The 24802-nt window shown below is 44.2% G+C and overlaps 1 protein-coding gene across 25 annotated transcripts in view; it reads left to right on the top strand.

Annotated features, from left to right (window-relative positions):
• RALGPS1 (Ral GEF with PH domain and SH3 binding motif 1) overlaps nucleotides 1–24802 on the top strand; it is a 309103-nt gene that overhangs the window by 34294 nt on the left and 250007 nt on the right. For all 25 annotated transcript variants that reach the window (XR_004178006.1, XR_001896046.3, XR_001896047.3 and 22 more), the window contains exons 2-3: nucleotides 9917–10038; nucleotides 13521–13628. Coding sequence is in view for 22 of the 25 variants with exons in the window: in XM_017950009.3 (XP_017805498.1) it covers nucleotides 9982–10038; nucleotides 13521–13628 (165 nt within the window). In the remaining 3 variants the exon portion in view is untranslated. The remainder of the gene's footprint in view (nucleotides 1–9916; nucleotides 10039–13520; nucleotides 13629–24802) is intronic.

The following is a 24802-nucleotide window of genomic DNA, read 5'->3' on the forward strand; positions in this document are numbered from 1 at the left end:
CTGCACAAGGAGGACTTTCTTGAACTCCTGGCAGGAGGTCCAGACCCAGAGTAATGGGTGCCCTAGTGGGAAACCTTTTGGCAATACAAAATCTGATGTGCTGTGGCTGAGTGAGTGTGTGCGCGTGCATGTGCCTGTGTGCACACGTGTACACTTACTGTTCGTGGAGTGGGCCAAACAATTGTTGGAGGGGTTGTGGCAAAATCCTTCTTTGTTACTTTCCTATTTGTCTTTGTCTAGCTTCTGTGCATCACACAGAAGGGAGGAGCAGGCGGCTGCGGAGTCGTGGGAGAGTTGCACGTCCACAATGTGGAAGTGGGCTCGGAAATGGTGTTTGGGATCCATTTTCATACTTGTCTGAAACATTTGGAAGAAATCACTTTCTTGTAATTGAACATTACTGGATGTGTGTATTTTCTTTGAAACAACCTCCTTAAGCTTAGGAAAAAGTGATTATTATGCCTTCTCAGGAGTGGTCTGCATTGGACTGTCTCGTGTTATTTTCTTGGTTTCCTGAACCTGAAACGTTAAAGGAGAATTCTGGAAGATTGGAAGGAAACCAAGGTTGCATATGGGATTTTCCTTTCCCTCTTCAGGAGTCCCCCCCACACAAGACCAGATTCTGTCATAAGCAGAAAAAAGAGATGTGGGATTGTACTGTGGTTCTGATACAACTGCCACGTTCTTAAGAAGTTACATCATGAGAATCACTTTTTCTCCTGCAGTGTTTTGGTTTCCAGGGAGGAATTAGCAGCAAGAGTATGTGTGTGCATGTACACGTGCATATGTGTGTGTGTGTGTGTGTGCATGTGTGTGTATGTGTAAGAGGTGAGAGAGGCAGAAGGCAGGCAGAAAGAATGGGGTTTTTGGTGCAGTGCTGACTAATTTGCCCAAACTAAAAAAGCTGGTGCTCCCACCGTTATGCCAGGCTACCTCCCTGTGTAGTAGGTGACACAGCTGATGTAGATGTATAAAAATACAGCCCCTATAGTTTAATTTATCTCTCTGAGCCTCAGTTGCCTCATCTGTAAAATGGGTCTTAATGTATATAAATCCTTTCACCTGACACAAAGTAAGTGTCAAATAAATTGTTGCAACGACAGTGATCAGACTGTGTATGAGCTCCTAGAGGCCCAGGGCTTGTGTGACTCCCCTGCACAGAGCAGGGCTTGGGAAAATTTTACAGAGTTTGCTGAATGGATGAGGGAGTGAACAGGAGGCAAGATGCTGTTGCTATATTGTGGTGTTAGTTCTGTCTGTGAAAAACATAAACTCCATGGGGAGTCCTGCCCGTCTTATTTGCTGCTGTGTCCCCAGAGCTCATTTAATCTGTGATGGACACGGGACTGGGAAAGGTGGGAGAGGACACCTGCCACTCATGCCCCAGCATGCTGGTATCGCACCTGTCCCTTTGTTCCCCTGTGCATCCACACACGCCCGGCGCCCACCACACTCAGCCCACACTTTACTTGGAGCCTCTCATTCATCCTTTAAGACCCAGCTCAGTGGTTCTACTCAGCAATGTCGTCTTTGACCCCCAAAGGCATTGGTCACTGACGACTTTGTGCTCCAGTGAACCACCTGGTGGGTGGGTGTTGAATAAACACATGAATGAACTAAGAAGCAGTGTGTGGCAGTTAGGCCCCCATCTACTCATTCGTAACAGCCTCAAACTTAGAAGACATCCTTGATTCCTCTCTCTTCTTTTCCCCCTGCATGTCGTCCGTCAGTAGGTCTTGTCTGTGTAACCTCCAAAACATCTCCTGGATCCATTCCCCATGAATCCAAGCTGCTGCTGTCTGTTAGCTCCTAACTGACTTAACTGTCTCCGGTTTTGGCCTTTTCAGTGTAGTTCTCCACAAGGTAGCCAAAGTGATCTTCCAAAACAGTGCCGATCAGATCACGTCACTTCCCTGTTCAACACTCTCTAGCACTGCCGGGTGTGGTGGCTCATGCCTGTAATCCCAGCACTTTGGGAGGCCAAAGCAGGTGGATCACTTGAGGTCAGGAGATCAACTCCAACCTGGTCAATGTGGTGAAACCCTATCTCTGCTAAAAATACAAAAATTAGCCAGGTGTGGTAGCAGGCATCTATAATCCTAGTGCCTGTAATCCCAGCTACTGGGGAGGCTGAGGCAGGAGAATCGCTTGAACCTGGGAGGTGGATGTTGCAGTGAGCCAAGATCGTGCCACTGCACTCCAGCCTGGGACCTGGGTGACAGAGTGAGACTGTGTCTCAAAAAGGAAAAACCTCTCTAGCGTACCCTCCAGTATACTCCAAATGAAACCCCAGCTCCTCACCATGGCCTAAAAGGCCATTCATGCCCTGGCCCCAGCCTGTCTGTCCACTGCTTCCAGGTGACTCAGCTCCAGCCACGGCCTTCTCCCTCCATAATAAACCTGCTAGGCTCATGTGCATCTCATAGCCTTTGCACTCAGCTCCAGCCACGGCCTTCTCCCTCCATAATAAACCTGCTAGGCTCATGTGCATCTCATAGCCTTTGCACTTGCTGCTCCCTCTGCAAAGAATACTCATATTCCCACTGGTTTGTATGGCTGCCTCCTTCCTAAGGTTTCAGCTCATATATCGCATCCTTAGAGAGTCCTTCGTTGACCATCCCGGCAAGTATCATCTTCCACCCTATTTCATTTCTTTATGGCATTTATCAGTATCTTAAGTTACCTTCTTTGTTACATGAATTTTCTGACTCCCTTCCTAGAATGTAAGTTCCGTGGCAGCAGGGACCTTCTGTGCCTGCCCACCTCGTGTGCCCAATGCCTGGGACAGAGGTTCTTGAGTATCTATGAATTTGGGTGGAAAAAATGACATTCATTAACTTTGAACTGAAATTTAGCATTTCTCTCATTTATTAATATAGACAATGAACCATAGTAATATTAATAGTACCTAGGACTTGGTCACCAATAGAAATCACATATATTTTCTTTCTTTTTTTTTTTTTTGAGACGGAGTCTTCCTCTGTCGCCCAGGCTGGAGTGCAGTGACGCGATCTCGGCTCACTGCAAGCTCCGCCTCCCGGGTTCACGCCATTCTCCTGCCTCAGCCTCCCGAGTAGCTGGGACTACAGGTGCCCGCCATGACGCCCGGCTGATTTTTTGTATTTTTAGTGGAGACAGGGTTTCACCATGTTAGCCAGGATGTTCTCGATCTCCTGACCTTGTGATCCGCCCGCCTTGGCCTCCCAAAGTGCTGGGATTTCAGGCGTGAGCCACCGTGCCCGGCCTACAGGTATTTTCATGTCATAACATTTGTGAGCAATCCAGAACATCTGTGCTCATAACTACTTTGAAATTATGGTACTTATTAGACTCCCCAATAGTTCTTGTTATTGAATACAGTAATAAATATACATATTCCCTTATGTAAAAATATATATAACTACATAATGAATTATTTTAAAATAATTTAATATGTATATTTAAATTTTTTTTTGTATAATTTTATGCATTTTAAAACATTTCTATGAGAAGGAGCCCAGAGGCTTCACCAGACTGCCAAAAGGGTCTAAGACACAACATCATTAGGAACTGTTGGTTAGGACAGTGCCTAGCATGAGGTAGGGGCACAGTGAGTGAATGAATAGTGTGTGTCTTCCCCTTTCCAGTGAGCCAATGCATTTTCAGGGTCAGGTTTCCTGTGGATTGTCATAAACTTGATGTTTAGGAACGAGCCTTGGTCAAGGTGTTGTGGAAATCTACTCTAACTGCCTGGTGCTGACAGAGAGGAATTTATCGCAGGGCCCTGGGCTGCTCTCCTTTTCTTTCAGACACAGGCTCTTTCTTCAGTTCCTGCCTGTGCATCTGCTTCCTCCCCCTGCTTTCTTCCCTCTGACCAGACTGTCCCTGCATGGGGCCACTGTCTACTCCTGAGGGTGTGGCACCTTAGCTTAGTTGACCAGCAGAGACTAGTATCTCAGGGTCCTGAGTTCTTGGGAGAACCAGGGGGCACCCTAGTCTAGTCAGTCTGGCTGAGGACGCACAGTTCCCTATCTTCAGAGCCCACTCTGGGTAGGGAAGCAGTTCTCAGGGAGGGGCTAGGCCAGGCTGACCCCCTCAATGGGAGTCTGCTCCCTGATACAGAACTGGGGGTTCAGCCAGGCCTCAGGGACTGAAGTTGGGTGGGTGGGGGTTTCTCTGAGCCTTGGAAAGGACATTCTGTTATACTTGATCCTGTGCTTTCCTAGCATGTGAAGTATCACTTGTCTGAGAGTTGCTGCCTATAAAATCGGCCATTTTTGTCAGGGGCGAGACATGCCAGAGTCAGATTGGAAACACGTGCTCTGTCTTTCCTTCTAGGTCAGATCTCCCATAGAAAGCATAATGGGTAACACACTATGGCTGCCACACTTCATCTGTAGGTGGGCTTGGGCCACCGCGGGAGGGTAGGCAGGTTGAGAGGACTCCTGTACTTGGACCCCTGGACTCAGCTATGCTCCCTGGGAAGCCTGGAACCCATTGCTGGTGATCCCCTTCCCAGCAGTGGAAGCCCATGGTTTTACAAAGCATGATACTGTTCTTTTGCAAACACTTAATTTTTTGTTTGTTGTAGGAAAAAGAATAGGTATAAATGAATAGAAAATTGCAGGATAACACTGACACCAGTAGTAACTGATAATCTTGATTGAGTACTTGCCCTATGTCTGGCCCCTATGGATCATTTTAAACACATTTCCTCATCCAGTGCTCACCTGGACTCTTATAAGAGGCAGTGTCAGGGATGGTGAAGAGCCCAGGCCTTGGCATTGACTGACCAGGGTTTGAACCTCCCAGTCCCCCACTAACTTGTAGCAAGTCACATTACCTCACTGTGCTTCCATTTCCCTGAAGTCTAAGTCGTCTTTACCTCATGGGGCAGCTGTGACAATTAAATGAGCTAATCACGTGATGCTTAGCCCGATGCCTTGCACAGCACCTGCGCTCACTGTTAGTACTGGTGTTGGTGTGTGGAGCGGAGCCACCCAGTGATGCTGAAGAAGTGAGTAGCATGGTGGTGCCCTTCAGATGGGCAGAGGGTGTGCGCTGATGGCCAGTGACAGAAGAGGGTCTGAGAACTGTGTTGAAGGCTTTGAGACTTGAGAATTCAGTTGTTAGGAAAGCAGGGAGAGCAAGGCCTCTCGTTTGGGCCAGGCTGAGCAGACTGAGCTCTGTGTCTGTGCTCCCCTTGGGAAGAGCTACAGAGTGCCAGGCACACCCAGAAAGCAGCCAAGCCCATGTCAGCCTGGGCCTGAGACAGGCTGGATCCACTCAAAGAGGATCGAGCTGGCTGTCTTCCATTTGGTCTCCTGTGGTGACTCTCTGTTAGGCCTGGATTGAATCACTTTAATCCCGTTTGAACTGATCTGAACAGGTTCCATCCATACCAGCTGGTTTGTTCTGGCTTAGCACAGACAGGCTGAGTTGGTCAGCCTTATACTGCCTTTGAATCTTGAGCTGGATTTACATTTAGTCTCAGTCTTTGGTTTCCCATTTTGAAGTGTATGGGTTTTTCAGGGGAGTTTCTGTTGGAGGGTTCCAGCCACTCCATCCTGGGAGCCTCTCCTTGCCTCCAGGGGCTGTTTCCCTCCCCTCTGTGCCATCTCTTCTGCACTAGACATTCCTCAAAGTTGTTTGCTTATTAATAGTATCCTGGCTAAGTGTGGTGACTCATGCCTATCTATAATTCCAGCGCTTTGGGAGGCGAAGGTGGGAGGATCCCTTGAGGCCAGGAGTTCAAGACTAGCCTGGACAATGTAGCGAGACTTCATTTCTACAAAAAATAGAAAAAGGTAGCTGGGCATGGTGGCGCGTGCCTGTAGTTCCAACTGCACGGGAGGCTGAGGATCCCTTCAGCCCAGGAGTTTGAGGTTGCATTGAGCTATGATTGCACCACTGCACTCCAAACTGGGAAACAGAGCTGTCTCTTAAAAAAACAAAACAAAACAAAACAAATATATATATATATATTTCAAGGGGAATGGGGGAGAGAAGAATTAAACATGTAAGTTCAGATCACCCTCATGAAACAGCTGAAGGTACTTCTTTTGTTGTAGTATAATTTATATTTCATAAAACCTACCCCTTCTAATGGTATAATTCTATGATTTTTAGTGAATTTATAGAGCTAACTGCCACCACGATCCGGTTTTAGAACATTTCCATCCCTCAGAAACTCCTGTGTCCTTGTGTAGTCAGTTCCGCCCCTGCCCCCGGCCCACCAGTGATGTGCACTTTTGTCGCTCTAAATTTGCCTTTTCTGGACATTTCCTAAAAATGGAATCATAGTACATTCCTTTACATCTGCCTTCTTTCCCTGAGCATGTGTTTTAAGGTTTGTTGGTGTGGTGACTGTAGCAGTGTGTCACCTCTCTGTTTTGCTGGGTAGTGCTCCATCCTGCGGATGTGTCAATTGAATTGTCTGTCTGTTTACCAGGTGATGAACATTTGGAGGGTTTGTAGCTTTTGGCTTTTATGAATAATGGTGCTGTAAGCATTCGTGTTCATGTCTTTGTGTGGACATATGTTTTCTTTTTTTAGGTAGATACCTAGGAGTAGAATTACTGGGTCATGTGGTAAATTTATATTTAACTTTTTAAGAAAATACCAAACAATCTTTCAAAGCGGCTGTGCCATTCTGCCTTCCCACCAGCAATGCATGAGGGTCCCGTCTCTGCACATTTTTGCCAATACTCATTATGGCCTGTTGTTGTTGTTTTCTTTTGTTTTTAATTATAGCCATCCTGGTAGGTATGATGTGGTATCTCATTATGGTTTCATTTGTGTTTCCCTGATGGCATTTCTCTTATTAGTCATTCTTGTATCTTCTTCTTCTTTTTTTTTTTTGAGATGGAGTCTCACTCTGTTGCTCAAGCTGGAGTGTATGGTGCAATCTCTGCTTACCACAACCTCTGCTTCCTGGGTTCAGGCGATTTCCCTGCCTCAGCTTCTTAAGTAGCTGGGATTACAGGCATGTGCCACCCGACCCGACTGATTTTTGTCTTTTAAATAGGGATGGAGTTTCATCATGTTGACCAGGCTGGTCTCAAACTCCCGACCTCAGGTGGTCTGCCCGCTTCGGCCTCCCAAGGTACTGGGATTACATGTGTGAGCCACTGTGCCTGGCCCATATATCTTCTTTTGTGAAATGTCTGTTCAAATCTTTTGTGGAGCTGCTTTTTAAACCTGCAGTAGCTGTGGATCTGTGGTTCTTGGTGACGGCGAACATGGCTTCTCTCAGGACAAAAATGACTAACAAATGAGACTTCTCAGCCCATCTCCTCTCCTTGCTCATAAAAGAGGACTTTGGCCTCTCCAGCTCAGCTGTTTCTCTAAGGAAAAACTTTACCTGACCAGCTCTTTTTTTTTTTTTTTTTTAACTATGAAAATTATCAAGCACTTGGAAAAGTGCAGAGACTGATACAATGAACTCCTCTATACCCTCTTGTCTAGATTCAGCCATTGTTATCATGCTGCTGTATTTGCCTTATCTCTACTCACATATATTTTCCTGACCCATTTGAACCTAAGTTTTGAACTCACTTTACGTCTGTATGTTGACACACACCTCACAAAGGATAAAGACTTTTTCCTACTTAACCACTGCGCTGTTATCATACTTAGGAGAATTGACAGCAAGTCAGTGGTACCCTCTAAGAACCATAGTCAGCTTTCTCCCAGTTGATTCCCAAATGTTGTTTATAGGGCAGGCTAGTTCTTCTGAGTGTTCTTGGGAAGAATGGGAAGGTAGAGGGCTCACAGGATAGAACTGAGGAGGGGATAACTGAAGTGGTTATATTGTATTAGAGCAGCTTTGAGGGATGAGAGAAGAGCCATTGTCAGCACTGGAGATGTACCAGGAGAGAACCTGGGTCATTTGGACGTTCCTTTTTGGTTGCTTGCCCCTGTTTCTTTTTTTCTCTTTTCTTTTTTTTTTTTTTTTTTTTTTGAGACAGAATCTTGCTCTGTCGCCAGGCTGGAGTGCAGTGGCCTGATCTCGGCTCACTGCAACCTCCACCTCCTGGGTTCAAGCAATTCTCTTGCCTCAGCCTCCTGAGTAGCTGGGACTACAGGCGCCTGCCACCACGCCCAGCTGATTTTTGTGTTTTTAGTAAAGACGGGGTTTCACCATGTTGACCAGGCTGGTATCGAACTCCTGACCTGAAGTGATCCGCCCTCTTTGGCCTCCCAAAGTGCTGGGATTACAGAGCCACTGTGCCCAGCCGCCCCTGTTTCTTTGACAGCATACTGCTGTGTGCCAGGCCCTGTAACTGAGGGACCTGGGAGGGTTGCAGATGGAGTCAATATCATCAGGCTGACTTTTTCTTCTTTTTGAGCTACCTGCAAAGACTGGAGCCAACTGCGGTTATCCAGGCAAATCATCTTTCGCAGTGACCTTTGGGCTAGATCTTGCCCTCCAGGACTGATTTTCACATACGCATCACAGATTCGGCATTTCCCAAATCAAATTCATCATCTTTCCCCCAAATCTGCTATGTCACCTCTGTTCCTTCCTTGAAGAAGGACACACCATCCTTCTGGTACCTCATGCCAAAAACCGTCTCATCCTCAGCTAGTACTTCTGCCTCCCCTCCACTTCAGTGCCTGGGGAGTCTCAGTCCTTCCTGTCTCTCAGTCTGTCTCCTCTCTGACTTGACTGCCTCAGCCTCAGCTCAGGGGCCCTTTCTTACCTCTTGCCTGGATAACTGCAGTTGGTTCCAGTCTTTGTCTTCTCCTCACCTTCCTCCCCACCCCCTCCCTACTCTCCTGGTCACTTGCCACTAAAAAGCTGTCAGTGGCCACAGCTTTCTGTGTTCAGTGATGTGGTAAATGCTCTGTTATAGGTGTGTGCACTTGGGTGACAGAACACTGGCTCTGCTTTCGGTTGTTCAGGCATGATAGCCAGAAGAAGGGATGTTTGAGCAGGGTCTTGAATGATGACAGGGTGATAGGGTGGCATGAACAAAGCCATCAAATAATGAGATATCTGCCTCCCCTGCTGCCTCAGTTTCCCCACATGTAATAGGGTGTAATGATAGGACCTACTTCAGGATTTTTGGGTTAGATGAGTTAATGTATGCCAAGCATGGCATATAGTACTATATGGGGTTAGCTATTACCCAGGTTATTATTGATGAAGAAGTGTGGTGCCAGGGGAACACAGGAGAATTTGCTTGTCTTCTTCACCCTGCCTTTGTTTTGAAAGAAAAATCAAGGCTGGATGCGGTGGCTCACACCTGTAATCCTAGCACTTTGGGAGGCCGAGGTGGGAGGATTGCTTGAGCCCAGGAGTTTGAGACCAGCTAGGCAACATATAACATAGCAAGACCCTACCTTCACAAAAAAATTAGTGGGACATGATGGCACATGCCTGTAGTCCCAGCGACTTGGGAGACTGAGGTGGAAGGATCACCTGAGCCCAGGAGGGTGAGGCTGCAGTGAGCCGTGATTGATCCACTGCACTCCAGTCTGGGTGACAGAGTGAGACCCTGTCTCAAAATGAGTAAGACAAAGATCACAAACTCTAGTGCCTGCAAGGGCCAGGCATGCACTGAAATGGTTGCACAAGCCAAGTGGGGACTAAAAGGCCCTGCTCCGATCCAAGGGGCAGCCGCCACTCAGCTGGCTGATGGTCACCATGCAGGAAAATGGGCCCAGTATTGCCAGAAAAGTCAGAAATCCAGAGTTCTGTGTGAAATCTTCCAATTTTTAAATGTTGGTAATTAATTTTAAAAATACCAATACCCTATACAAGCCCATCAAACTGTGTCTGTGGGCCATAGTTCGCCTGAAAGCTGCTAGCTGATGACCTTTCTTTAAAGGTCTCCTCAGATGATCTGCTCAAGTCTGGTACAACTTTCGCCTGGGGGTGGGGATAAATTTGTTTTGAAGACTGGTTTTTATGAGCCCCTTTGCCTTGCAGGACTTCTCCAGACAGGTTATGTTACCTGCAGAGACTACCCTGAAGCTCCCTGTGGCCTGGAGACTATGTACAAGAGGAATGGTCTGATGGCTAGCGTGTTGGTCACCTCTGCCACTCCACAGGTACTGAGGCTGCAAGAATTGGGACAGTGGGTAGAGGGGTCTCCTTTCAGCTAACCCAGGCCCCAGCTGAGGCTTGGACAGCAAGGCAGTAGGGCTCTATGAATACCACCATTCTTAGCACTCCTAAGGCCCCTGGCCACGCCAGGCGTGAGATTTGGGAGGCAGTCAGCCCTGAGGATCAGCATGTTTTCTGAAGTCGTTCTCTTCAAAGAAAAACAAATACCTGCCCAGTCCAGTCGTAGCAAGTGCCACATTCCATTTTGGTGGCAAGAAGGGATCAGACCTTTCCCAGGAAAAGCCGCTGCTGATTATAAATAAGTCACACACATTCCGGAATGAAGTCAGACAGAAGTCATTCCAACTGGCCCTGGGTTCTTATTTACCTTGCTCAGTAGGAAATGGCTGTAAGGACTGGTGGTCTGCAGTGGCCTGGGCTAGGGCCCCTGCCGTGGGGTTTGGGAATTTGCTTTCCATGCTCAGTCATGGCACAGAAGCATGCAGGAAGAGTGGGTGCCATTTGAGGCCCAGGATGCCACCACTCTATTGTGTGTGAAACGCCTCCTCCTCTGACAGATTGGCAGGCCATACCAGGGTTTAAACCCACAAGGCCCTCCTCGTTATGCTGGGCTTTTGAAGTGATCCTGGGTAACCAGCCAAAAAGTCACAGGAATCAGTTCATTTCTTATGAACCTTTCAAAAAAATTCAGTGTTTTGATCTCTGGTCCTGAAATCGGAATAGGTTTAAGTAAAGCTGCTACTGCAGCAGAATTGTCATTACCCTCATCATCATCACCAATGATGTACTTGGGGCAGCTTTTGATTGAACACGTCCCCTTGTATGATTGTGTGTGTTTGGGGCAGATACAATGGTGTGTCACTGGAAAGTTGTAATACCTGAAATCCTGGGAATGGATTTCTTTTTGTAACTAGAGGAATCGGACTTCTATTTCCATCTAGAGTGACGCTTCTTTCTTCTCTGGTCTGTGTGTGTATATGTGTGTGTGTGTGTATATATATATATAAGTGTGTATATATATGTGTATACACATTATACACATTCACACATATTTGCTGTATATATGTACATATATGTGTATCCAGCACAAGGTAAGTACTCAGTAAGTATTTATTGAATAATTGAATGAGCAAATGGATGAATACATGTATAACTGAAGTGCTCAATAAATTTTGATGACTGAGTGATACATTTACACCCATATAGCCCCATAATTTGTTGCTTACTATATACCAGGCACTTTTTTGCATGTTCCATGGGCATTGTCTAATTTAATATTCACAATAATCCCATCAGGTATATATTATTATTTTATCCCCAGTTTATAGATGAGGAAGCTAAGGCACAGACAGGTGAACAAGCTGGCTTGGAATCACACAGCTGCCAGGTGGGTGGGGATTCAAACCCTGACTCTCGAGCTGGTGCTCCTAACCATGACATTATACCATCCAAAAGAAAATCCATCCTGTCACCCTGATATATTCTGCTTTCTGGAAGGTGGGTGTAGAAGTACAGAACAGTTTGTACAGAATTGTCTGCTCAGGATCTCCGTATAAGACTGGGAGATGTAGTAGACTGCCAACTCCAGCAGCATCAGGAGAAGTCTTTGTAACTTTTCCAAAGTTCATTCTGCATAGGTTCTCCTCAGGGGAGACTGTCCTGTCACTGTGGAACTTTAAAAATAGTCATGCCTGGGCCAGGTGTGGTGGCTCATGCTTGTAATCCCAGCACTTTGGGAGGCTGAGGTGGGTGGATCACCTGAGGTCAGTAGTTTGAGTCCAGCCTGCCAACATGGCGAAACCTCGTCCCTACTAAAATTACAAAAATTAGCCAGGCGTGGTGGCGGGTGCCTGTAATCCCAGCTACTTGGGAGACTGAGGCAGGAGAATCACTGGAACCCGGCATGTGGAGGTTGCAGTGAGCCGAGATCACACCACTGCACTCTTGCCTGGGCGACAGAGCAAGACTCCCACTCAAAAAAAAAAAAAAAAAAAAAAAAAAAAAAGCCATACCTGAGCTCACCCGAGTCCCCTTGAGTCAGCTCTCCTGGGAGTGGAGGCAGATTCTGCCAGTTACTTTTTAAGCTTTATTTTATATAACCCATACTATAGCCCTGGGAAGTCGGTTTAATATCACCATTTTACAGATGATAACTGACTCCGTAAAACGAAGTTATTTGTCTGAGTTCAGATAGCAACTGGTGTGGAGCTGGCATTTTAATCAGGCCTATCTGACCTCAGAGCTCTTAACCACTATAGTATGCTGCTTCTTAAGATCATTTTAAGAGTTTTTGGTATAGTAGACTCATTTTAAAATCTTTTGATGACACAGGCCTATCGAAATCTACAGGTTTAAGTTCCTGCTCCTCTTTTAAACCTTACATTTCCAGTTGTTGACTATTGGTTTCCCTCACTGGCCTAAAAACACTCTAGTTTTCAGGAAGATTACAGAGTTTTTCCAGATATAGCCATTTTGGAAAGAGTGAAATAAAAAAGAATTAGTAAAAGCATATTCTCTAAATCCCAGTCCAAGATGCTGAGGTTAATGGAAACCACAAAATCCTTCTTCGTGAGCTGAGACTAATAAAATTGTCTATGAACAGGGCACAATTTTTGGGCGGTAAGCTTGATTAAGCTTGATGAAGTTAAATTAAAGAGAAAGTATATTCAACTTTCTGGGATCCCCAGTGTTGAGATTCATGAAATCAGCCACATTTGAGGAGTTTAACTTGCCTTTTTATGGGAGACTCCCTTCATATACATGCAGGAGGCAGAGTGTCCTTAGCACAAAGGACTCTACTAAATATAACTTTCACACCGGCCTCTAAAGCCAGTTGGTTACCTCTCAGCTCATTAGCAAGCAGGCTTTGAATTCCAAGTGGCCTGCATGATAAATAAGCCTTGAGAGCTACTTTCACATTTTGTGTAACAATTTCCTGCAATGACTTCAAGTAGGAAAAAGAGAGGTAAAACCAGGTAATGTTCGAAAGACATCATGAAGCAGGTTGTCTCCTCAGGCCTCCTAAGACATGCAGTCCTGTTCTCCCTCAAGGAAGATTGGGCTGAAATTTTTTACCCCACCAGTAAAACACTGGCCAGAGAAAGTTAGGGTGTGGCAACTGAAGGTATGTGTTTTGGGGTCAGATAGATACAAAAGTAAGTTTACTTTCTGGCTTTCCGTTTCATAGCTGAGATACCTTGGAGAAGTAACATTGCCTCTACTTCCTTATCTATAAAATGGGAACAATAATAATGTGTATTCTATAGGGCACACATGAGAAGGAAATAAGAAGATACACGTGCAGTGCTTAACACGGTGCCTGGACTGGGGTAAAGCTCTAATCAACAGAAGCTGTTTTTATTGTACTATTCTATTGCTCTCCCATCCTCAATTCCGAGGAGGTTTGGGAGGCAGTGATTCCAAGTCAGATCATTCAGTTAACACCGTCTCTCCCTGCTCTCCACAGGGCAGCAGCAGCTCGGACTCTCTGGAGGGCCAGAGCTGCGACTATGCCAGCAAGAGCTATGATGCCGTTGTCTTCGATGTCTTGAAAGTGACCCCAGAGGAGTTTGCTGTAAGTGAAACAGAGCTGGTGTGGGTGGCTGGGCACCACAACAGGGCACTAGAGGGCGCCACCACTTAGGCTTTTGGCTCAGATTGGAAACGTTCTATATGCCCAACAAGAGGGGTGTGTTGAGTAAAGTATGTATCACCCTTTATGAAATACAATGCAGCATTAAAAAGGGTGCTGTCCTGAAATTAACTGCCCTGGAAGGCTGTACGCTATATATATAAAATGAAAGGAGCAGACTAAAGCACAGTTTGTGGAGAACATGCAATTTTAAAAATGCATGTACAGGCTGGGCGAGGTGGCTCACGCCCGTAATCCCAGCACTATGGGAGGCTGAGGTAGGAGGACTGCTTGAGCCCAGAAATTCGAGACCAGCCTGGGCAACAGAGGGAGACTGCCTCTCCAAAAATTGGAAATAAAAAAATAAGCCAGGTGTGGTGGCACACACTTGTAGTCCCAGCTACTCAGGAGACTGAGGTGAGAGGATTGCTTGAGCCTGGGAAGTTGAAGCTGCAGTGAGCTGTGATCATGCAACTACATTCCAGTCTGGGTAACAGAGTAAGACCCTGTCTCACAAAAAAAAAAAAAAAAAAAGAAAAATAAAGCATGTATAACACATATATGACATGTATTTGCATGAAGTCTGGATTTTTTGTTTACATATTCATAAATATCTGGATCTATATAGCCAAACATATTATGTACTGTAGTATTTGGTCATAGATTCCAGGTAATTAGAATTTAATTTTTCTATTTGTTTATGTATACTTTCTACATTTTTATAATAACCATTTTCTACAATGATAAACAATATTATTTGGGCAATTAAAAAATATAAATTAAAAAAAGATGTATCTTCAAACAGTGTGTTGCTCCTGGTCTAACTAAGGGACAGTCCCTTGTGGAGCAGTGTTGGCCCCTTGTTTTGCCATGACTTGTTTTCCTCCTTTTGTACCTTGATGGTAGAGGGAGAATATTGACTCTGGGGTGACCTCAAATCTGATTGTGAGTGTTGTCCAAGCATTGAACTTCTCTCCAGAACCCTGGAAGTGTTTCCAACCCATACTCACGTCCTCTCTACCCTCTTTGGTAAAAGAGGTTTCTTGTCCTCCTGGGTGCCAAGGGAAGTAGCTGGGCACCATGTCATTGCTCTGCCATCATTGGCTTCTTCTATGTTTACTTTGTGCCGGGCCACACTGAGCCTGGCACATGCATCATCTCCTTCAGTGTGTCTAAGGGATCATTTTAAAACCTTCAGACTCTCTAGCGGCTCCCTCCTACTAGAATGAGACCCGGAGTTCCTCCTGAGGCCTCCAGTACTCTCTGTGATCCAGCCAAGCCTCCTCTTCTGCCCCCAACTCCGTGCTCTCCTACTGTCTTTCTTCCCCAGGCTCACCTGCATCCTCTGTCCTTTTTTCAGTCTTCATGGCTTTTCCTTAGTTGTCTGCTCACTCTGTGTTCAAATGTCTGTCCTTAGGACTTCCACTGAGCTAAAGTAGCATCTTTCTATCATTATCTTTCTCCTTAATTCTGCTCTGTTTTTCTTCATAACTCTTATTACTACCCAACATTACATTATAGAATAATAATTTATTTTTTTTTTCAAGACAGCATCTCATTTCATCACTCAGGCTGGAGTGCAGTGGCACAGTCACAACTTACTACAGCCTCAATCTCCCTGGCTCAAGTGATCCTCCTGCCTCAGCTTCCCAAAGTGCTGGGGCTACAGGTGCACACCACCATGCCCTGCTAATTTTTTTTTATTTTTAGTAGAGATGACATCTCACTGTGTTGTTGTGGCTGGTCTCCAGTTCTTGGACTCCACCTCAGCCTCCCAAAGTGCTGGGATTGCAAGCGTAAGCCACCACTCCCGGCCTATATAATAATAAATTTTTATTTCATATACCTTCCACTGGAATATAAACTTTCTAAGGACGGGAACTTATCTGACTTGTTCACTGCATTTTTTCCCAGTGTCCAAAAAATTACTGGCTCATAATAGGTGCTCAGTAAATATGTATTGCCTGAAAGAGTTCAATTCTTTTTTTTTTTTTTTTTTTTTTTGAGAAGGAGTCTGGCTCTGTCACCAGGCTAGAGTGCAGTGGCGGGATCTTGGCTCACTGAAACCTCCGCCTCCTAGGTTCAAGTGATTCTCCTGCCTCAGCCTCCTGAGTAGCTGGGATTACAGGCACATACCACCATGCCCAGCTAATTTTTGCATTTTTAGTAGAGATAGGGTTTCACCATGTTGGTCAGGATGGTCTCAATCTCCTGGTCTCATGATCTGTTCGCCTTGGCCTCCCACAGTGCTGGGATTACAGGCATGAGCCACCGCACCTGGCGAAGAGTTCAATTCTTACAACAACTCAATGAGGCATATCATTAGCTCCCAATTTTCTGATAAAGTAAGGATCCAACAGATTAATTTTCTTACATGGATTATATAGCAAGGTATTGGCAGAGCCAGGTCTGAAACTCTCATCTCCTAATTACCCATGTAATGCTAGGAAGTAATATTAAGAGCAACTCTTATTTTTGAACACTGATTATGTCTAGGTCTTGTGCTAAATGTTTTACATGCTTTATCTAATTTACTTTTCATAACAGCCTTATAAATTAGGTATAATTATTATTCCCAATTTACTGGTAAGTCAGTCAACACTTAGAGAAGAAAGTTGTCTCTTCACACAGGTAGTACATGGCACAGCTGGGATTAAACCAGGGCTGTCTGGCACTGTAGACCAGTGATTTCCAATAGGAATACAATGTAAGCTCCGTATGCAATTTAAAATTTTCTAGTAATCGGCCGGGTATGGTGGCTCGTGCCTGTAATCCCAGCACTTTGGCAGACTGAGGTGGGTGGATCGCCTGAGGTCAGGAGTTCGAGACCAGTTTGATCAACATGGAGAAACCCCGTCTCTACTAAAAATACAAAATTAACTGGATACCTGTAATCTGATGGTGCATGCCTGTAATCCCAGCTGCTTGGGAGGCTGAGGCAGGGGAATCACTTGAACCCGGGAAGCGGAGGTTGCAGTGAGCCGAGATTGCGCCATTGCACTCCAGCCTGGGCAACAAGAGCGAAACTCCATCTCAAAAAAGAAAAAAAAATTTTCTAGTAACTACATTAAAAAATAAAAGAAGTGAAATTACTTGTGATAATATGTTTTATTTAACCATATATATCCAAAAATATTACCATTTCAAAATACAAGCAACATAAAATTATTAAGATACTTCATATTCTGTTTTTCTCAAACTACGTCTTCAAAATCCAACATGTGTATATGTAAGAAACAGGGTCTCACTCCGTTGCCCAGGCTAGAGTGCAGTGGCTATTCACAGGTGCAGTTACACCACAGTGCAGTGCCTTGAACTGCTGGGCTCAAGTCGTCTTCCTGCCTCAGCCTCCCAAATAGCTCAGACTATAGGCTTGTGCCACTATACCTGGCTCCAATGTATAGTTTTTACTTTATAGTGCTAGCAACATTTCAAATGCTCAGTAGCCACATGTGGGTAGTGGCTACCATATTGGACAGTGTAACACTAGAGTCCATACTCTTAGCCACAAAGCTGTATTGTCTCTCCTTTAGAGGACTTCATGGATCTCGCAGTCTGATGGCCTAGTTTCTATGTTCTATTTATGTATGTTTACTTGTACTTTTAAGAGTCATGTTTTTTAGCTTCATGAAAGAAGCAATAATGAGGCTTAAAAATCCCTTTATAGCTGTTTACTCTGTGGAATGGCAGAGAGTTAGACTGCATCATAGGAAAACATTGCCTAACAGGACTCCTTGGTGAGACTCAGAGCCTGGTTTTCTAGCCTCAGCCGTAGGGTATTGCTTGGCTTGCTTCAGGCTGCCTTTCTGAGGCTGGGAAGACTGTAGGGAAGGATGGTGAATACTTTTTGAGAATGCAGTGCTAAAACTTTGGCTGTCTCTGCTGTAGCTAGTGTGTCTTTAGCTTACATGTGAAACCAGGTCTCTGGAGTCTTTGGCCTCTGGGAAAGCACTGGAGTGCCTAGGTGTTAGAATTGAACCAGACCAACTGGCATTTTAGTTTCCTGTCTAGTGAAAGAAAAAACCCAGACGTGAAAACCCACTGAAAGAATTATTTGATTCTGGGAAGATGGTGGTGGCAGTAGCATATTTTAAAATTCTCTCTTAATCCGCATTCCCCCACTGCCCCACTATGAATGTTCGGAACAACTAGATAGCAAACCCTGAAACCCAGGAACAAAATTGTAGTAAACCTAGGTGACAAGTTATCCTCATCACCCCCAAAATACAAGTGGTATATATATATGCAACGTATACCACCAACATCCACAAGACCTTCAGGGTATCAGCGTCTGTAGAGGAGAAAGCAGAATAAGCACTGGGGTATTTGATAGACTTGAGAATAGGAGAACCCCAAAGTTGCCAATAGATATTTGCTAGAAAGTTCAGTGCATCAGGGTGGGAATAGCAGTTGAAATTGGCAGGGATTTTGACTATTCAAATAATGGCTGAGTAGAAGGGATCTGTGGAATAGCCATTATGACCTCTTGAAACCAGGCAACTGGGGGGTCCCTTCTAGAATGATGCTGCATACCTAAGAAATTCAGTATGGAGTGGAGTCAAAATGATCAGAAAGGATAGAGATAGTTGTGGCAAAAGATGATCTAAGAGTCTGTGTGTGTGTGTGTGTGTGTGTGTGTGTGTGTGTGTGAGAGAAAGAGAGAGAAAATCTCAAGAAATAGTGGCCGTGGTGTTGAGCACTACATGAAAGCAAACTAAAACACAGCTGTGTGAAGTTAGAAGAGGTACTCTGAACCATATTGCCCTCTAAAAGCTCAGGAAAACTAATTTTGCATAAAAATAAGCAACAGGAAATTATTGCTGTCAAATCTCATTCAAAGTTATTATACAAAAAAAGAGGCAAGAATCCCTATAGACAATGAGAGCATGCCAAAAAACAGACAAAACCTGTAACTGTTTATTTTAAAATGAGCTAAGAGATGTTAAGATCATGCATGAAGAACATGAATCAGAAATACGAAAATCTCAGAAATGAGATGACAGAACTTAGGAAAGACTTAAAAATAAAAGAATTCTGTTGGAAATGAAGATTGAACTAGAAGGAACACAGGAACACATAAACATAACAGAAAATGCCTAAGGGAAGAAACTTTTTCACATGAAAATAAATGAAGAAAGAATAAGACTTTGGGGAAAAGTGACAAATATTCATGATAGGCAAAGAACATCCAACATACAGATAATAGGAATTCCTGAAAGCAGGGAACAAAAAGGCAAGGGAACTTCACAAATAATTAAAACTAAAATTTAGGAAAATGTTCATGAAATTAAAAAAAAAAAAAAAGATTTGAAACTGCATGTTGAAAGAGCACACTGTGAAGCCGAGAATGTCAACCCCAAATGGTCAGTACTTTACGTTTGTAAAGACGTATTCTTTACAAATTACTGGATTTTAAAGGAAAAAAAAATTATTTGGGCATGTAGGCAAAAACGGCAAATGACATATACAGGAAATGATTAGATTACCATCAGTCTTTTTTGACAGAAACATGTTTTTGCCAAAAGGAAATAGAACTACATAATTAAATAAGGAAAGAAAAAAAAGTGAGCCAAAGAATTTATAATATATCCAGCAAAACTGACTTTAAAGTATAAAGGACACAAACAAACTGTTGTGAACGTGCAAGGCCCCAGAATCTTATTCCCCTGAGCCCTTCCTGAGGAGTCTATGAGAGAATGAGTCTTAGACATAGTTACAGAACCATTGCTATAAAGACAGGCAGAGAGCAGTAAACATGCAATTACTTGTGGAATTAAGACTGAATGAGGGTTAAAGGTAGAGGGTATAGTTTGTAATGAATGTGTGCCCAGATGGTAGATATAGTATGACTGTAGGATAAAGTAAATGAAAACTTATGGGATGCTGGAATCTTAGTATATACTCTGTGTCTTTGAGACCAAGATTTTCAAAATAGAAGAAAGGAGATACAGATATAATACAGAAGAGGTTAAGCAAGTTTTAAAAAATGTCCTGACTTTGAATTGGAAATATTAGTATGAATTCTGCATTGTGGTCTTGAAATAGCATTTCGTACTAAAAGAACCCATGGCTTCTGGAGAACTGGTTGATTCCAAGTCTAGGAAAGGACATGTTCAAGATGAGCCTGGTACATCTTCCCAGTACCCAATGAGGAAGCTGTAAAGGAATAGGAGGGTCCGTGGCAAAAGGACTCAAGAGCTAGCTAGAAGTAGCTCCCATTGCCCCATCATGGCACAATTTGAGCTTCAAAAGGATAATAATTGCAAATGATTGAAACTCATCAAGCAATGGGTCACCTTTGGATGATAATAGGAGGGCAGTTTATCATCTTAAAAACTGATAAATATAAGGAAAGAATCAAGCATTTGTTCTACCATTTACTTTTGTACTAACTACACTGGATAACCAAACAGTAGATGAGGGAAAGTGTCTATTAAATTGGTTCAGTTAATATAAGGAAAAGAAATGAAAGAATTGGAATATCATAATTTTGTAACCCCAGTGAATGAAAATATCTAAGCAGTGAGCATCAATAGCCACTAACATTACAAAAAGAGAGCCATCATGTGCCTCCTGATGAAGCAGTATGCTGCCACCTGCGGTCTTGCCAAAGGGATAAACCTGTGTCTGATGAAGTCCCTGAGTCCAGCTGCTGATTTGCAGACACACCAAGAAAGGAAGAACACGTTGACCTGCTCCATAAGTATGGAGAACTGTGTAGGTCAAATGGCTTGGATTCTTCAGCAGATATATTACAAGGAATATAAAGGGATGGAGAGAATATTTGTAGATTAAAAGAGATTTTAAAAGTACATATCAGCTGGTGTGGTGGCTCACGCCTGTGATCCCAACACTTTGGGAGGCCGAGGTGGGTGGATCACAAGGTCAGGAGTTTGAGACCAGCCTGGCCAATACGGTGAAACCCCATCTCTACTAAAAATACAAAAATTAGCCAGGCATGGTGGCGCACACCTGTAGTCCCAGCTACTCAGGAGGCTGAGGTAGGAGAATCACTTGAACCCGGGAGGTGGAGGTTGCAGTGAGCCGAGATTGCGCCACTGCACTCCAACCTGGGTGACAGAGCAAGACTATCTCAAAAAAAAAAAAAAAAAAAGTACATATCAGGTTGGGCATGGTGGCTTACATCTGTAATCCCAGTGCTTTGGGAGGAGGTGGTGGGAGGATTGTTGTTTGAGGCCAGGAGTTAGAGATCAGCCTGGGCCACAGAGCTAGACTCCATCTCTACAAAAAAAATTAAAAAGTTAGCTGGGCATGGTGGCTTATACCTGTAGTTTTAGCTTCTCAGGAGGCTGAGGCAGGAGTGATCACTGGGACCCGGAAGTTTGAGGTTAGCTCACTAGCTGTGATCACATCACTGCACCCAAGCCTGGACAGCAAGTAAGACCCTGTCTCTAAAATAGATAGATAGGTAGGCAGGTAGATAGCACTTCTCCAGATTTTTAAAAAGTGGACAGGACTACCCCGTGATGTGTAGGTATATATACTTGAGTGATTAAATTATTTGAAAAACTTGAAGAAAGTCAGAATAATGGTTACTTTTGGTGGGAGAGAGACTTGTGATTGGGACAATGCACATTGAAGAACTTCTGGGGTGGTTCTTTTTTCGTTTTGATTGTGGTAAAATATACATAATATAAAATTTACTATCTTAACTATTTTTCATTATACAATTCAGCAGTGTTAAGTACATTCACAGTGTTACGCAACCAATCTCCAAAACTGTTCTCATCTTGCAAAATGGAAACTCTGTATCCATTAAACAACTCCCCATTCCCCCTCCTCCCAACCCCCAGCAACCACTATTCTACTTTGTGTCTCCATGATTTTGACTCTTCTAGTTACCTCATGTAAGTGGAGTCATACAGTGTTTGTCTTTGTGACTTTTTTTGTAGATTTGACTTTTTTTTTAAGTTTTTTTAAAAATTTTTTTGAGACAGAATCTCACTCCCAGGCTGGAGTGCAGTGGTGCAATTTCGGCTCACTGCAACCTCCTCTTCCTGGGTTCAAGCAATTCTCCTGCCTCAGCCTCCTGAGCAGCTGGGATTATAGGCATGCACCACCATGCCCAGCTAGTTTTTGTATGTTATATTAGAGACAGGGTTTCACCACGTTGGCCAGGCTGGTCTCGAACTCCTGACCTCAAGTGATCCGCCAGCCTCGGCCTCCCAAAGTGCTGAAATTACAGGTGTGAATCACTGTGCCCAGCCTAGTTTGACATTTTTTAAAAATAAAAAGTTAAAAAAGCTTTAAATAAGTTACTGCTAGATTAATTTTCAAAAGGAACAGAACAGTTCCTAGGCCCATCCCTGACTCTTTTCTAAAATTGCCAGACACGGGCTTTCTGTGGTTCTGTGAGTCAAAGCAGGAATAGATGTTTGGAGCTGATTACTCTTTGTTCTGTGAGCCCTCGTGGCCATGCCTTGGTGGAGTGGGGTAAAGGCAACAGTTTTTTTTTGTTTGTTTATTTGGGGTCTGGAAGACCCTTACAATGAGGCTGAGGCTGGGAAGAGAGGATTTAGTCAGCCACTGTTAGGAGAAATACTACATTTAACATGTGCAAAAAACTTTTTTTTTTCCCTTTTTGGCTAACCAAGTAGCTTTCATTTATCCACATAATAGCACTGTCCTGTTAGAGTCACGTTGTGAAGTGCTCCAGTAGATCGCTCCACTCTGCGGTGTTCATCTCTACAGAAACGATGTGTGGAGATCGGGCATTTCCCTTAAAAGCCTGGGTTTTTAGAGGGCCCTGGACTAGGAGGAAGGAGGAGATGGGAGAAGGGACTAGGCTTAAGGAAGCCATTGCCAGGTGACTGGCTTGACTGAACATCCTGTGTTAACGCTTTATTTCTCGAAATAGGGATAGGCCATTAAGAGACTTATGAGTGTTCTCGCTCAGCCCCACTACTGGCCGGATTTGCTGCTTGGAAGCAAGAGTGGGAGGCTCCTTGTCTCATGTTTCTGTTGAGTCTGTAACATGCCCCTAGAAAATGCCTTTTCTCTCCAGGAAACCAAAGTACCTCTCCTGAGGGAGGGACAGGGCTCTGAGGTGGTCCTGAGAGCTGGCTATGAAGTGTGACAGGACCTGACCTCACCTCTTACCACACCCCCTACCCATACTTCCCACCCCCTTTTTGGTAAAACTGAGTGGCCTTGAGGGTTCAATCTTCCGGGGAAGGATTACTCATCAGCAACCTCTTTAACATATGTTTGGCTTTGTAGTAAAATGGCATGAAATTGATAATCTGATGATCTTTATAAGTATCTTATATCAAAATATCCTCGCTCTAGACACTGTCTTCTTTAATCAGAACCGAAAGGATAGAAGTAGGAGAGATTCTTCTGAAACCTCATTATGTATTTTGGACTAGCTAGTCTAAGTCTGGTGACCTCTGTTGTTGTTTGTTTTGAATAAAACACCTGAACACATTTTCTGACTTATGGTCTGAGCAGAGAGCAGAATATTTGGAACTTGGACTATCTGAAAAATGTGAAATGTCAGGTCACTGCTTTAATAAATCATCTGGAAATTCAGTAGCAAACCCTAGCACTGGTGGCAGGATGGAAAGGAAGTTTTCTCATTTTCACATTAGCAGACTTTTGGTTCTTTTCCTAAATGACATTGCAAACATCCTGCCGGTTCTCCCGGATAGGGTGTTAACTTGAACTGCAGGGGAGATTTCCAAGGTCCTCTGAGCTTTCAGTTCAAATCTCCTGTCTTTACAAGGCCTTTCTGTTCCCTAGGATGGCAGACTTAATCCAAATATGAGAAGCACTTGGCTAACAATCTTGATGGGTCTGGCAGAAGAAATGCCAGTCTGTTTGCACTGCTCAGGACATAGCTTTGAGCCATGTAGCTCTAGGCCAAACATAGACCTATAGGCCTTCAGGGCTTCCTAGCTACTCAACACTCAGATTATGAGGGCCAGATACATTATGCTGATGTCAAGAGTCCCCTTGACATCAAGAGGTGTTGGGTGGAACCCGGAGGCAGAAGAGCTCAGATTCTGCTCCAGTGCTTCCTTATTCCTGGTCCTGTCTCCCACCTCGCAGCCAGGCTTCCATTAGTGGCAGCATTTCACCCCTGTTTCCATGGGGAACGCTAGCTCCTGGGAGAGGACAAAGAGGCTCTCCACTGAAGCCAGCTGCATGTTTTCCTCTCCACTCTGCCTAAGGATGGTCTGCTTTGGCCTGTATCCCGTGCTTCTCAGGAACCCAGTGACCTTGGACCACCTTCGAGTGTATTTGCCATTTTTCTCCAATATATTCTTAATACAAGGGATTTTACTGGCTCAGTGGATTTTTAACATATTCTTTAGAGCAACCTCAGTGCATGCATATTCAACCAAATTAATGGTCCCTTATTTGCTAGCTTATGTATTGGTCAGGAACCGTAAGTTCACATGCCAGTACATGCGCCCATCTGTGTGGCTTCCGTTTTGACACACACACACACACACACACACACACAAATTCTCTCTCTCACACACATACTTACACTTTCATACGCACACATGTACACGCTCACACATACACATTTACACACTTACACTCACAGTCACACACCATATACTCACACACACACACTCAGGTATACACACATAAATACACTCTCTTATGTATTTATTGAGCATCTGTCAGGTGCCAGGAGCGCTACCTCTTGTCTTGAATTTTCACCAAGATCCCATAAAATAGGGATTATTGTCATTTTCTAGATGTAGTACCTGACTGAGAGAGATTGTGTGTCAGAGAGAACATTGCCGTTTAGTGACAGTGTCCAGACATACACCCAAGCCCTGTAGACTCCAAAGGCCATTTGTTCCCTGTATCATGTCATCCTGGATGGCCTGTGTTCAATGGACAGAGTGTCTTCTCACATTAAAGGCATCCAAAGGCCTTCAGCTCTCCTCTCCCTGGCATGTCACAGAGACATCTCTTAACTGACATCTGGCATCCCATGTGACACAGAGGTCGGTGGATCATGTGAAGTCAGTTCAGTTCATGCCTTGGTCTGAAAAATGGTCAGCATGATGCTTCCTCTTACTGTCACCAGATGAGGTTCTTATGATGGGCACAGGCTTTTAACCTGATGTGTGTCT

This window comes from Papio anubis, chromosome 13, assembly GCF_008728515.1.
Source record: "Papio anubis isolate 15944 chromosome 13, Panubis1.0, whole genome shotgun sequence".
Classification (NCBI taxonomy): domain Eukaryota; kingdom Metazoa; phylum Chordata; class Mammalia; order Primates; family Cercopithecidae; genus Papio; species Papio anubis.